The 14,434-nt window shown below is 37.1% G+C and overlaps 1 protein-coding gene across 2 annotated transcripts in view; it reads left to right on the top strand.

Moving 5' to 3' along the window:
* Window positions 1-14,434, top strand: part of SMC5 (structural maintenance of chromosomes 5) — a 106,978-nt gene that overhangs the window by 71,091 nt on the left and 21,453 nt on the right. For both annotated transcript variants that reach the window (XM_061132559.1, XM_061132560.1), the window contains exons 9-11: window positions 381-636; window positions 2,390-2,544; window positions 5,399-5,512. In XM_061132559.1, coding sequence (XP_060988542.1) covers window positions 381-636; window positions 2,390-2,544; window positions 5,399-5,512 — 525 coding nt within the window. The remainder of the gene's footprint in view (window positions 1-380; window positions 637-2,389; window positions 2,545-5,398; window positions 5,513-14,434) is intronic.

Consider the following 14,434-nt stretch of genomic DNA (forward strand, 5'->3'; position numbering starts at 1 on the left):
CATCGTTTCTGTTATTACTGCTTTATTTAATGTCTGTTGTACCATATGACTATTTTCAGCTTTATGATGTATGTAAAATCTTCTGTAAATATTTAGAGATCTGCTGCTTGGCTTTATAAATATTTTGCTTATTCAGCAAATATATAATAAATGCTACTATATACTAAGCACTGCTCTGGATACTTGATATGTATTACTGAAGAAATAAAGAGACAAGTAGTTGGTAGGAGCAGCAGTCTAATTCTAGCAGGATACCTTTTAGTGAGAAAAAAACCCATGTTCTTAGAGTGTTTGCATTTTTAAAACTATTATCACTATAAAAACCTTATAAACCAGGAGAAAAAACAATCTCTAATACTAATCTCCTTTTGTTTTATTAGATTGAGGAGCTTCAGCAGGCTTTAACAGTAAAACAAAATGAAGAGCATGACCGACAGAGGAGAATAAGTAACACCCGCAAAATGATAGAAGATTTGCAAAATGAACTGAAGACCACAGAAAACTGTGAGAATCTTCAGCCCCAAATTGATGCCATTACAAATGATCTGAGACGAGTTCAAGATGAAAAGGCATTATGCGAAAGCGAGATAATTGATAAGCGAAGAGAGAGGGAAACTCTAGAGAAGGAGAAGAGGAGTAAGTTTTACTAAACTTAGGGTGAAGACATGTTAATAAAATGGAAGATATGTCTCTGTTGATGGGCTTTCTTCTTTCCCTGATCATGTCTAAATGTTCAGCTCTGCTTGTTGAGGAAACTTATTTAATACCTGTATCTATTGTGTAATGGTTTGCCACTAGCAAACCACTGTTTTAGATCAGATTATGGCAGTTGATTTAATTCCCTAAAAATACTTTATTTTCTGTACAGTCACTCAGTTTTCTGTTACTTCTCAGGTCAAATTTAAGCTCTTTATTCTAGCTTTCACAACCTTCTGTTAGCTTTATTCTTTGAAGCCTCTCCAGTTTCATAATTTTTTTTTTTCCTGTATATCATATGGCTAGATCATTGTTCAGACAGAGGAAATCTTGCATTCTGTCTTCTCAGTATATAAGACTGAGATCAGTTAAAAAACATTTTAAAATATATTTAGCAAAATGCTAGGTGTATGGTTTTAAGAGAAGACAAAACTAGATAAGACAACTTCCTGATCCACTGTCAAGAGTAAGCACTCTCTGTTTCAGTAATTTTTTTTCTAGTGTTTTTTCACATATCTTAATCACATTTTTGTTTCTCCATGTCTTGGTTAATCAACTTTAGATATCATCTTTTAATAGTTTGTTACTTTAGATGTGGATTTCAACTCATGACACCTCCCTTACCTATTGTTGTAATTCCTCAAGTGGGATTATTATTTTAATATTAGTAATCATAACATATATTAATGTGACTTACTATAAATATTCTTACTCTTTTTTTTGCCATTTAGCACTTGTTGATAATGCTTGATTGCATATTTATAAGCTAAAAATATTGGTGCTCCCAGACTTCCTTTTTACTTTCCTCCTTTCTCATAATCTAAATCTGTAATGTGTACTCTGGTTTTTATAGTTTAAAGGCTGAAATATATTTTACTGAGAACCATAATTAAATGTTACATGTTCTGTTTATGGGTTAATTCTAACAGCTAGAAATACTAAGTATTATTTATGTTATTACAACAGTAAAACTTGTTCACAACAGAGCCAGGTAGTATATTATGACCTAATTTCCATTCATTGATAATTCTTTTTAAGGATTTTAATTTACCATATTTTAGAAATGCCATTTAGTTTGGCATTTCCTTAATTGGGAACAAAATTATCTTCGAGTTCTGAAACCTTCTGTCTTCCCCCTCCCATCTAAACTGATTGTTCTCAAGGTCTGTTACATGACTGATACCTAGGACTTTTCTCACACCTTTTCTGTGTTGGATAAAAAGCTATTGCTGAATTCTGTGTTTTCATTTTTTTTTTTTTAATTCCTTATTTTCCAAGAGTACATCTTCAGGTAGCCTCCTAGGAAGAGATATTTGAGAATTGAGTCTTTGCATCCCTGAAAATATTTGTTCTGTTACCCCCCTTTTTTGTTGTATATAAAAATCTGGCCTGAAAACAATTTTTCTCAGAATTTTGAACACCTATTGTGATTGTTTTTTGATAGGAAGTCTAGTGTTTTCTCATTATTTTGTACATGACCTGTTTATTTTTGATACCTTAAAGATCATCTTTTATCCCAGATGTTTGGAAATTTGAGAATGACTTGTCCACAGTGGGTCTTTTTCACTATGCTGGATACTTTCTGAGTGATATTTATAGCTTTCAGATCTAAGATACTCTTGTATTATTAATAGGTTATTTTACTAATTAAAGTTTTCAGAGAAATAATGTTTTTTTTTTTTTCCAATTTTAGGTGTAGATGATCATATTGTACGTTTTGACAATCTTATGAATCAAAAAGAAGATAAACTGAGACAGAGATATCGTGATACCTATGATGCTGTTTTATGGCTAAGAAATAATAGAGACAAATTTAAACAAAGAGTCTGTGAGCCCATAATGCTCACGGTAAGAAATTTGTTCACCTTAGTAATATCTGTTAGTTTTATTATAATCATTATAGATTTTGTTGATTTAAGAATTCTTAGTCTTATTAACACCCTAGTTTTCTATTAGTAGACTTGTGGCATCTGGTATGCTGCTGAATCTGCACATGAGATCTGGTATGCTGCTGAATCTGCACCCTTTTTAAAGGGTCTTTGATAATAAACTTTTCAACTGTTTTTTGATAGAAGTATGAAACTGGCAGCTTATTATCCAAGAATCATGTATAAATTTGGTTAGCTGGTTCCTTTGGCAATTGCTGTTATAATTTTTCAGTTACAATAGGCAGTATAGTAAATTCTGCCAAAGGGGTAGAAAACTTCTGTAAATATATGCTACTGATAAGGGGATATCTGACAGGATAGACAAGAAAATCATCTGCTACAAAAATGGAAGCATTCTGAGGATTCTGAGAGTCAAAACCAACAAATTTATTGACTTCATAAACATTTGATAGATCTTATTGGTGACCATGGGTCATCAAGAATAGGGCAGGCTGTGTTTGGTAAATTATTTAATGAAATGTGGGTGTGGATTTAATAGGAAGATTTCCATCTAAAATATTTATAATAGTAAGTTGGGCTGTGAGGAGGAATGAAAAGATAAAAACACTTTGCTAATGATATGTTAGACATTAAAAGTTACCCCAAAACGATAAAAGGATCATTTTTACTAGGTGATTGTTTTTTAACTTTGGGAAAGAATTCATTGCAGATCCTTGCAGGATTCATGACAAGTTCTGTTTTCTGTAACTCCTGTTTGTAATACACTTTATTCAAAATCATTTCATATAGTTCTTTGTCTTTTATTATAACGTGCATCGTATTAGCAAAACTAGTATGCATGATACTGTGTTCTCTTCTTGCTCAAATATGTACTATTAGAATATTTTTGCCAGATCAGGAAGGGAATACCTCTTTTGGATGCAGACATTATTGTTTTTATTAATCTAGTAAGGATTGAAAGAAAACACGAGAAAAATACGTGACTGTTAGTATAATAAATTATAATGCAAGTGTTATTTTCAACAGATTTTTTATTAAAATGCCAACCTCAAAATACTGTCATCTTTTTGTCACTTGATTTCCTGATAGTAGTCAGTCACCAAGTCAGATTACTAGCTGGCATGTATTTACTTTTTAAATTACATTTGAGTCTGAGATAAAGGGAGATACTCTGTTATTTTATCCTTTCCTGGAATAACCTTTTACCTTTCCTACCACCTCCTTCCAGCTGTATCCTGCCCACACTTAACTCTACCTCCATAGACCTTAAAGTGTTGCCACAGGTCTCTATTTACTAATATAAGGGGGGCATTTATGATACATTCATGAATTTTAAAACAGATTACAGGATAGATATTAGAAAGGTTTCATTTTAAAAAATAGTGAAACAGGAGTCTGCCGTTAACTACCAGAACATCTTGGAGTGCTACACCTCCTATGGGTACCTGTCTATGTCTTAGTATTTTGTGAAGATGTGGCTTTGATAGAACTTTGCCAAATATTTTCTTCACTAATCTCATAAGGAGTAAGAGTTCACTAAAAAGCTGATCAAGGTGCAAAACCAACAGGGTGGCCAAATCTTCCTTCAGGATATCAGCAATGGAATGTGTATACACTTGGAAAAAATTGTCAATTACTACAGGAAATGCAGGAACTGACCAGTGACAAAAATGACCCCTACTTATGTGGCTTCTTTGAGATTCATTACCTAAACAAGCAGGTGAAATTCATCTCAGAGTTAGATGTCCATGTAACCAACTTACAGAATGTGTGGGCCCCAGAGTCTGACATGGCAGAAAATCTCTGATAAGTGTATCCTGGGGGAGAATGATATTGAGAGCTAAGTCCTAGATTGGCTTATCTATTTAAAAAAAAAAAAAAAAAGACATTTTCCTATGGTGATATTGGGGTTACTTTACCCACTTTATTTTTTTTCATTTTTTCCATTCCTTCCAACAAAGTAGTTTATACCAAAAAATTATGGAACAATAGGCATCTAATGTCTATAGCATTTATGTCTGTGTAACAATATTCTATATGGCTGTGATTTTTTTTTTTTCTGTTTGTATATCAGTTTTCCCATGTTTCTATACTGATTGATACTCTGTCATTTCAAGTAATACTGACCAATAATTTATGTGACAAGCACTGTACTAATTTTTTTATATTATTTCTTTTAATCCACTTTAAGTCCCATGAAATATAAACTGTTTACCCATTTTACAGATAAAGTAGCTAAAGCTTTCAGAGATTTAGGTGGTACTTGATCAAGATCAGGATAGGAATGGAAGTGACATCTGTTGGATCCTAGAGTCCTAGCTCTTAAACTATTGATATCTTAGTATTTTCCATAGCACTGAGCCTCACATGCAGAAATGTCTGTTGGTCAGTATTTTTAAAATAAGTGATTAAGTTTATGCTCTTGTAGTATAAACCTAAGGTTTCTCTTGAAAGCACTAATAGTTATAATTAATCCATAGCAAGTTTTTTTCATTAGTCTCAAAATTTTATTTAGGCCTTTGTGTTTTTATACTAATTAGTTTTTGCTATGGATAGTATGAATTTCTCTTAAAGACAGTATGCATTAGGTGCTGTTAAAGTCTTAGCTTTTGCTTTATTTACTATGTATGGACAGTAAGTGAAACAGGTGTTTTAAGATGTTGACTTTTCAATACCAAACTATTCTTTTTTGATCTACTTTTTTCTCAAGGATTGAATTTAACCTAATTAAATAAATCTAAGTTAGATATAGTTACATTCTAGTAATCAGTTTGGGTATCATGAAAATCAGCTTTTCTTTTTGTTTTGTATAGATAAATATGAAAGATAATAAAAATGCCAAATACATTGAAAATCATATTCCATCAAATGACCTGAGAGCTTTTGTGTTTGAAAGTCAAGAAGATATGGAGGTTTTCCTCAAAGAGGCAAGTACTGACCAGCATATTTTAACTCACTTCACACTTATTTTCCAGTGCTTGAGTTTTTAACTTCATCCTGGAGCAAAAAATGATAATGGCCTATTTTACCAGCAATAACTCTTGTATAAAATCATTCAAATTCACTAATTTCTTTTCGGTGCCATTATTGAGAATGGAATTTGTTTTACAAGAGGACAAACAGGCCGTAATTCCATCTGTAACATATTTTGAAATTATAATTTGGAATTAATATAAAGTAATTATGTCACATTAAGAAAAAGAAACATCTTAATGATGAGCCTTTGGTCTTGGACATCCTTTTTGGAAATGTATTGGAATGAACTCAGTTTTTCTTTGGAGAGGGAATTAATATAATATTGCTTCTTCTTATAAATAAAACATCTGCACTTCCGTGATGGTCCAGTGGGTAAGACTGCACTTCCAGTGCAGGGAGTACAGGTTCAGTCCCTGGTGGCGAATTGCGGTCCCATGGGCTGCATGGTGCAACCAAATAAATAAAACTTTAAAAAGAGTGAGAATCCTATATCTGACTAGAAAAACACCGCTGACCAAGAATCTAAGCCACTAGAAACCAACATGGCTTAGTTATGAGCATAGACTCAACAGACAGGCTACCAGACTTTGAATTCTGGCTTTGCTGCTGTTTTCAAAAACTCAATGCTTTGTTTCTTAATTTCTTCACCATAAAATGGAGTAATATCTACTTCAAAATCTGGTCATGATGATTAAATAACTTATTAAATGAAAAAGTTAAGAGCAGTGTTAGGTACTATAGTTTTCACTGTATAATATTAATATATATTGTGAGCTATGTATGTTAACTATTTTGTCAGTAAGATTTCTTTTTCCTTTTGCAATATGCCTTCTGTTTTTTAAAAAACCCTGGAAAGATGACGTTTAGATTTTGTTTTGGTTTAAATTTTTCTAGTAAGTCTAAGTAAGGACAGGACCCTGAATCAGCTTAAGTGGTCCTCTATTTCTCTGGTACACAAGTTACTGGAAAAAAATCTTTACTTTCTTTGACAGTCACTGTATTGACCTCCTTCTGGTTTGGGAGTTGGCAGGGAATGTGAATATATGATGACCAGATAAAAAGGCTGAATCTACGGAAGTATAAAATGGACTCCAAAAAGTTAAGCATTTGTGTATTTAGAGCTATTTAAGTCTAAACAGTTGGGTTCTTGACCTGATGTCACTGAAAAAGTAGTTTACTTGGATGAGAACTCTGTGAGACATGGCACAGTGTGAAGGGCCTGGAGTCAGGTATAATTAGATGATTTCTGTTTTGCAGATGACCAGCCTAGCCTACACTGAGTAACTGGATTTGCCTCAGAAACTCATGCTTCCTCTGTGCCAAGAATTTGAACCTTATAATGAGACATTTTTTGTTTAGTCACTAAGTCGTGTCCACCTCTTTTGTGACTCCATGACTGTAGCCCACCAGGCTCCTCTGTTCATGGGATTTCCCAGGCAAGAATACTGGAGTGGGTTGCCATTCCCTTCTCTAGGGCATGTTCCAACCAAGGGATCAAACCTGTGTCTCTTGCATCTCCTGCATTGGCAGGCAGATTCTTTTACCACTGAACCACCAGGGAAGCCCCAATATGACAATATGACATAGTTTCCAGGAAATTTGACCTTTTATTTTTCTTGTATTATGAGAACTATCCATTGCATTTCATCATTAGGACTAGAACTGCTTACATGTGTGATTTTTTGTGTGTGTATTTTAAATTATGAAGTTTATTGTATGTAATCTGTAATTATATCTTCTAGAGTACCATTTCCCATCCTTTGGTAACTTACAAACCAGTTGCTCAACTGTGTTGATGTTCAGTCACTCAATTGTGTCAGACTCTTTGTGACCCCATGAACTGCAGCACATTGAGCTTCCCTGTCCTTCACTATTTCCCAGAGTTTGCTTAAACCCATGTCCATTGAGTTGATGACGGCATCCAGCCATCTCATCCTCTGGTCCCCTTCTCCTACTGCTTTCAATCTTTGCCAGCATCAGGGTTTTTCCAGTGAATCAGCTCTTCCTATCAGGTGGCCAAAGTACTAGAGCTTCAGCTTCAGCATTAGTCCTTCCAATGAATGTTCAGGACTGATTTCCTTTAGGATTGTCTGGTTTGATCTCCTTGTTGTCCAAGGGACTATCAGAAGTCTTCTCCAGTCTCCTTCAAAGGCTCCAACTGAGCCTTTGAACCACAGTTCAAAGGCATGAGTTCTTTGGCACTCAGCCTTTTTTATTGTCCAGCTCTCACATCCATACATGGCTACTGTAAAAAGCATGTTTGACTATATGGACCTTTGTCATCAAAGTAATGTCTTTGCTTTTAAATAGACTGTCTAGCTTTGTCATAGCTTTTCTACCAAGGAGCAAGTGTCTTTTAATTTCATGGCTGTAGTCACCATTTGCAGTGATTTTGGAGCCCCCAAAAATAAAGTCTGTCTCTGTTTCTGTTGTTTCCCCATCTGTTTGCCATGAAGTGATGGTACTAGATGCCATGATCTTAGTTTTTTGAATGTTGAATTTTAAGCCAACTTTTTCATTCTCCTCTTTCATCAAGAGGCTCTTTAATTCCTCTTTGCTTTCTGCCATTAAGGTGGTGTCATCTTCGTATCTTTAGGTTATTGATATTTCTCCCAGCAATCTTGATTTCAGGTTATGCTTCATGCAGCCCGACATTTTACATCATGTACTCTACATAGGAGTTAGATGAGCGGGGTGACAGTATACAGCCTTGATGTACTCCTTTCCCAATTTTGAACCATTCTGTTGTTCCATATCTGGTTTTCACTGTTGCTTGACCTGCGTACAGGTTTCACAGGAGGCAGGCAAGGCGGTCTGGTATTCCCATCTCTTGAAAAATTTTCCACAGTTTGTTGTGATCCACACAGTCACAATGTGGGAGACCTGGGTTCAATCCCTGGGTTGGGAAGATCTTCTGGAGAAGGAAATGGCTGCAGTTCATGGGGTTGCAAAGAGTTGGACACAACTGAGCGACTTCACTTTCACTTTCACACAGTCAAAGGCTTTAGCATAGTCAGTGAAGCAGTAGATATTTTTCTGGAATTCTCTTGCTTTTTCTATGATCCAGTGGATGTTGGCAGTTTGATCTCTGGTTCCTCTGCTTTTTCTAAATCCAACTTGTACATCTGGAAGTTCTTGGTTCACATACTGTTGAAGCCTAGCTTGAAGGATTTTGAGCATTACCTTGTAAGCATGTGAAATGAGTGCAGTTGTGCAGTAGTTTGAACATTGTTTGGCCTTGTCTTTTTTGGGGATAGGAATGAAAACTGACCTTTTCCAGTCCTGTGACTGCTGAGTTTTCCAGATTTGCTGGCATATTGAGGGCAGCACTTTAACAGCATCATCCTTCAGGGGATAGGAATGAAAACTGACCTTTTCCAGTCCTGTGACTGCTGAGTTTTCCAGATTTGCTGGCATATTGAGGGCAGCACTTTAACAGCATCATCCTTCAGGATTTGAAATAGCTTAGCTGGAATTCTATCACTTCCACTAGTTTTGTTCGTAATGATGCTTCCTAAAGCCCGTTTGACTTCACACTCCAGGATGTCTAGCTCTAGGTGAGTGATCACACCATCGTGGTTATATGGGTCATGAAGATCTTTTTTGTATGGTTTTTCTGTGTACTCTTGCCTGTGTGTCTGACTCTGCAACCTCATTGCCTGTATGGTCCATGGAATTCTCCAGGCCAGAATACTGGAGTGGGTAGCCGTTCCCTTCTCCAAGGGATCTTCCCAACACAGGGATCAAACCCAGGTCACCCACATTGCAAGTAGATTCTTTACCAGCTGAACCACAAGGGAAGCCCATATTCTTGCCACCTCTTCTTAATATCTTCTGCTTCTGTTAGGTCTGTACTCTTTCTGTCCTTTATTGTGCCCATCTTTGCATGAAATGTTCCCTTGGTGTCTCTAATTTTCTTGAAGAGATCTCTAATCTTTCCCATTCTATTGTTTTCCTCTGTTTCTTTGCATTGTTCACTTAGAAAGGCTTTCTTATGTCTCCTTACTATTCTTTGGAACTCTGCATTCAGATGGGTATATCTTTCCTTTTCTCCTTTACCTTTCACTTCTCTTCTTTACTCGGCTATTTGCAAGGTCTCCTCAGACAACCATTTGCCTTCCTGCATTTCTTTTGCTTGGGGATGGTTTCGGTTACCACCTCTGTACAGTGTGACGAACCTCTGTCTATAGTTCTTTAGGCAGTCTGTCTATCAAATCTAATCCCTTCCATCTATTTGTCACTTCCACTATATAATCATAAGGAATTTGATTTAGGAAGTACCTGAATAGCCTAGTGGTTTTCCCTACATTCTTCAGTTTAAGTCTGAATTTTGCAATAAGGAGTTCATGATGTGAGCCACAGTTAGCTCCTTGTTTTGTTTTGGCTGACTGTATAGAGCTTCTCCATCTTCGCCTGCAAAGAATATAAACAGTCTGATTCCTGTATTGACTGTCTGGTGATGTTCATGTGTAGGGTCATCTCTTGTGTTGTTGGAAGAGGGCGTTTGCTATGACCGGTGCATTCTCTTGGTAAAACTCTGTTAGCTTTTACCCTGCTTCATTTTGTACTCCAGGACCAAACTTGCCTGTTGCTCCAGGTATCTCTCGACTTCCTACTTTTGCATTCCAGTCCCCTATGATGAAAAGGACATCTTTTTTTTTTTGGTGTTAGTTCTAGAAGGTCTTGTAGATCTTCATAAAATTGTTCAACTTAGGCTTCTTCAGCATTAGTGGTTGGGGCATAGACTTTGATTACTGTGGTATTGAATGGTTTGCCTTGAAAACAGAGACCATTCTGTCATTTTTGAGATTGCACCCAAGTACTGCATTTCAGTCTCTCTTGTTGACTGTGAGGGCCACTCCGTTCTTTCTAAGGGATTCTTGCTCACAGTAGTAGATATAGTGGTCATCTGAATTAAACTCGCCCGTTGCTGTCCATTTCAGTTCAGATTCCTAAAATGTTGATGTTCATTCCTGCCATCTTCTGTTTGACCACTTCCAGTTTACCTTGATTCATGGAACTAACATTCCAGGTTTCTGTGTAATACTGTTCTTTAGAGCAGCGGACTTTACTTTCACCACCAGACACATCCACAACTGGGCATTGTTTCCACTTTGGCTCAGCTTCTTCATTCCTTCTGAAGCTATTTCTCTACTCTTCTCCAAACTGGAGAACAACTATTCCAAAGAAGTTCTGAATCACTGCTGCAAAAGTTCTAGGCCCCAAAACAGACTTCCCAACCTGGGGGTCCAGCGAAGGGACTGAGAACCCCCAGGGAATTTGACTTTGAAGGACAGTGGGATTTGATTGCAGACTTCCATAGGACTGCGAAGCAGAGACACTTGGAGGACACAAGCAAAATCTTGTGCACAGCAGGACCCAGGAGAAAGGAGCGGTGACGCCACAAGAAACTGAGGCAGACTTAACCTGTGTGTTTGGGAGCCTGGCAGAGGCGTGGGTCGGTGGTGGCCTACCGCAGGGCTGGGCCTCTGACTGCAGCATTCCTGGGAGGCAGCGCATGCTGGCATAAGTCCTTTTGAAGGAGGTTCCCGTTACTGCCATTACCCCTACCATAGTTTGGCCTCAAGCCACAATACAGGGAGGGAACACAGCCCCACCCATCAGCTGTGGGGCTGTGAAAATTGGATTAAAGATTTACTGGAGCATGGCCCCGCCCACCAGAACAGGACCCAGTTTTCCCCACAGCCAGTCCCTCCCATCAGGAAGCTTCCACAAGTCTCTTTCCTCATCCATCAGAGGGCAGATAGAATGAAAACCACAATCGCAAAAATCTAGCCAAACGGATCACATGGATCACAACCTTCTCTAACTCAGTGAAATTATGGGTCATGCTGCGTAGGGCCACCAAGACGGACAGGTCATGGTGGGGAGTTCTGACAAAACGTGGTCCACTGGAGAAGGGAATGGCAAGCCACTTAGGCGTTCTTGCCTTGAGAGCCCCATGAACGGAATGAAAAGGCAAAAAGATATGACAATGAAATATGAGCCCCCCAGTTTGGTAGATGTCCAACATGCTACTGGAGAAGAGCAGAGAAATAGCTTCAGAAGGAATGAAGAGGCTGAGCCAAAACGGAAACAACTCTTCATGGTGTTGCCATTTTTATACACTACCATGTACTGCATGGGGTTTCTCCAGTGGCTCAGTGGTAAGGAATCGGCTTGCAGTGCCGGAGACATAGGAGACAAGAGTTTGATCCCTGGGTTTCGAAGATTCCCTGGAGGAGGGCATGGCAACCCACTCCAGTGTTCTTACCTAGAGAATCCCATGGACAGAGGAGCTTGGCGAGATACAATCCATAGGGTTGCAAAGAGTCAAACACGACCGAAGCGACTTAGCACACACAGCACACATGTACTGCCATCACAATTTTTATCATTTCTAGGTCCTAACTATACTATTGTTTAAATTTTTTTTAAATCACTTCTTGTTCCCGAAATGAAATATTTTAAAAGGAAGTATAATGTCATTACCAAATTAGAAAAATAATTTGCATAACAGTAAAAATAAGAACAACAGTGTTAGTAAATCCTGTATCTGTGTTGTTGCTTCCTGAAAGCAGATAATCTGATATTTTGTTTTAAAGGACATAATAAGGAGTTAAAGATATGCTGAACCATATGTCATTGGTATGATTGGAAATATTGAAAGGGAATTGAAAAGGAAATTGCTTTCTCATTGTATAATACAATTTTATTTAGCGTAACCATTAAGACAATAGATTTTTAAACTTAAATGAGCTGCATACTAAGACCGTTGATTCAGGGCCAATATTGTTTTATCTGTGCCTACACTCCTCTATTTTTTTAATGACTTATTTTGATATAACTTCAGACTTCCAGAAAAGTTGCAAGAGTCATACATGTGACAGGTGTATACTTTTTACCCAGATTCACTAATTATTTGCCTTTTGTTCTATTTGCTTTAATTTAAAATAATTTTAAATATCTATTTTATATTGGAGTATAGGTGATTAACAGTTCTGTGTTAGTTTCAGAAATACAACAAAGTGATTCAGTTATATAACAGATATACATGTATCTATTCTTTGTCAGATTCTTTTCCCATTTAGGTTACTGCAGAGGACTGAGCAGGGTTTCCTGTGCTGCACAGTAGGTCCTTGTTGGTTCCCTCTCTTCAGTACAGCAGTGTGTACCTGTCAATCCCAAACTCCTACTCTATCCCTTCCCCACACCATTCCCCCTGGTAACCGTAAGTTTGTTCTCTAAGTCTGTGCTTTTTCAGTTTCATTTATTTATCGAAGTATAGTTGACTTACTAGTTTTGGGTTTACAACACAGTAAATCTATGTTTGTACAGATTACATACCCTACAAAGTTAGTGTAAAATATTGGCTGTGCTCCGTGTACTGTGCCTTATTGAAGTTGGCTTCTGGAAGTAAGCATTGTAGGGGTTCTGTTTGTGAATTGTTTTGTGGGTTAAGCAATTACAAGGCATTTATCAGAAATTGGATGAAAAGTTGTAACACCAGCTGTGGTTGAGTGTGTCTCATAATATGTGGTGAACTGAGGTAGCTGGTGGATGTTTGAGAAAAAGTATTTGTGTACAAATTATGTCTCTTCCCACACAGCTTCATTCAGCTGGGTGTAATTTTTTTGCATTCACCTAGAGAAAACCTTATTTTTCTTATGTATGTAATTGCACATAAGTAACTATGAGAGTCACATACTATTTAAATTGTCCCCTAATATATAAATTACTTGGAAGAAATTTTTCTTCAAAACAAGCATTTTAGCCATTTACAGCAACATGGATGGACCTAGAGAATGTCATACTTAATGAAGTAAGTCAAGAGAAGGAGAAATACTGTATGACATCCCTTATATGTGGAATCTAAAAAGAAATGATGCTAATGAACTTTAAAAACAGAGTCTCACAGACTTAGAGAATGAACTTATGGTTGCCAGAGGGAAGGGATAGCTAGGGAGTTTGGGATGGTCATGTACACACTGCTGTATTTAAAATGGATAGCCAACAAGGACCTATTGTATAGCTCATGAAACTCTGTTATGTGGCAGCTTGGATGGGAGAGGGGTTTAGGAGAGAATGGATACATGTATGTGTATGGCTGAGTCCCTTCACTGTTCTCCTGAAACTATCACGAGACTGACTCAGCTATACCCGAATACAAAGTAGAAAGTTCAAAAGTGAAAAAAAAATAAGCATTATAGTACAACTATTTTTCTGTTTGTAATTATGTATGTGGAGAGATTTTTAAAATATTCTGTTTTTCATGGAACTACCTAATAGGTTTAAGAACCATTAATGATTCTAATTGTTCTTTCTGTATTTATTAGTTGGTATTCGACTATATGAGGAACTGCTTTTTCTTCTTCATTTATTTGGACTTCACTGGTAGTTCATGTGGTAAAGAATCTGCCTGCAATGCAGGAGACCCAGGTTTGATCCCTGGGTCAGGAAGATCCCCTGGAGAAGGGAATGGCAGCCTACTCCAGTATCCTTGCCTGGAGAATTCCATGGACAGACCGTGGGGTTGCAAAGAGTCAGGCACGACTGAGCAACTAACACTATAAGATAGTGCTTTTTCTTCTCCATTTATTTACTCATTTATTATATCATATAGATTCATAGGATTTTACATCTTATGGATTTTAATCCATGACTATCATTTTCTATTTGAATGCTCAAATTGTTCCAGATTCCAGTGAGACCTTCAGGCTGATTCCTGTGTGGTATTTTGCCAGTGTATTTTGAGCACTGCTTACTTTCTGGCAGAGCAAGCATGTTGACTTAACTTTATCTTTGCTCTGTCTGGGGCTTAAACATCAGCCTTTTCCCCAAAGAACCCTGGTTATTAGAAACTTAGGATCTGG

Source organism: Dama dama, chromosome 29 (genome assembly GCF_033118175.1).
Source record: "Dama dama isolate Ldn47 chromosome 29, ASM3311817v1, whole genome shotgun sequence".
In the NCBI taxonomy this organism is placed as follows: domain Eukaryota; kingdom Metazoa; phylum Chordata; class Mammalia; order Artiodactyla; family Cervidae; genus Dama; species Dama dama.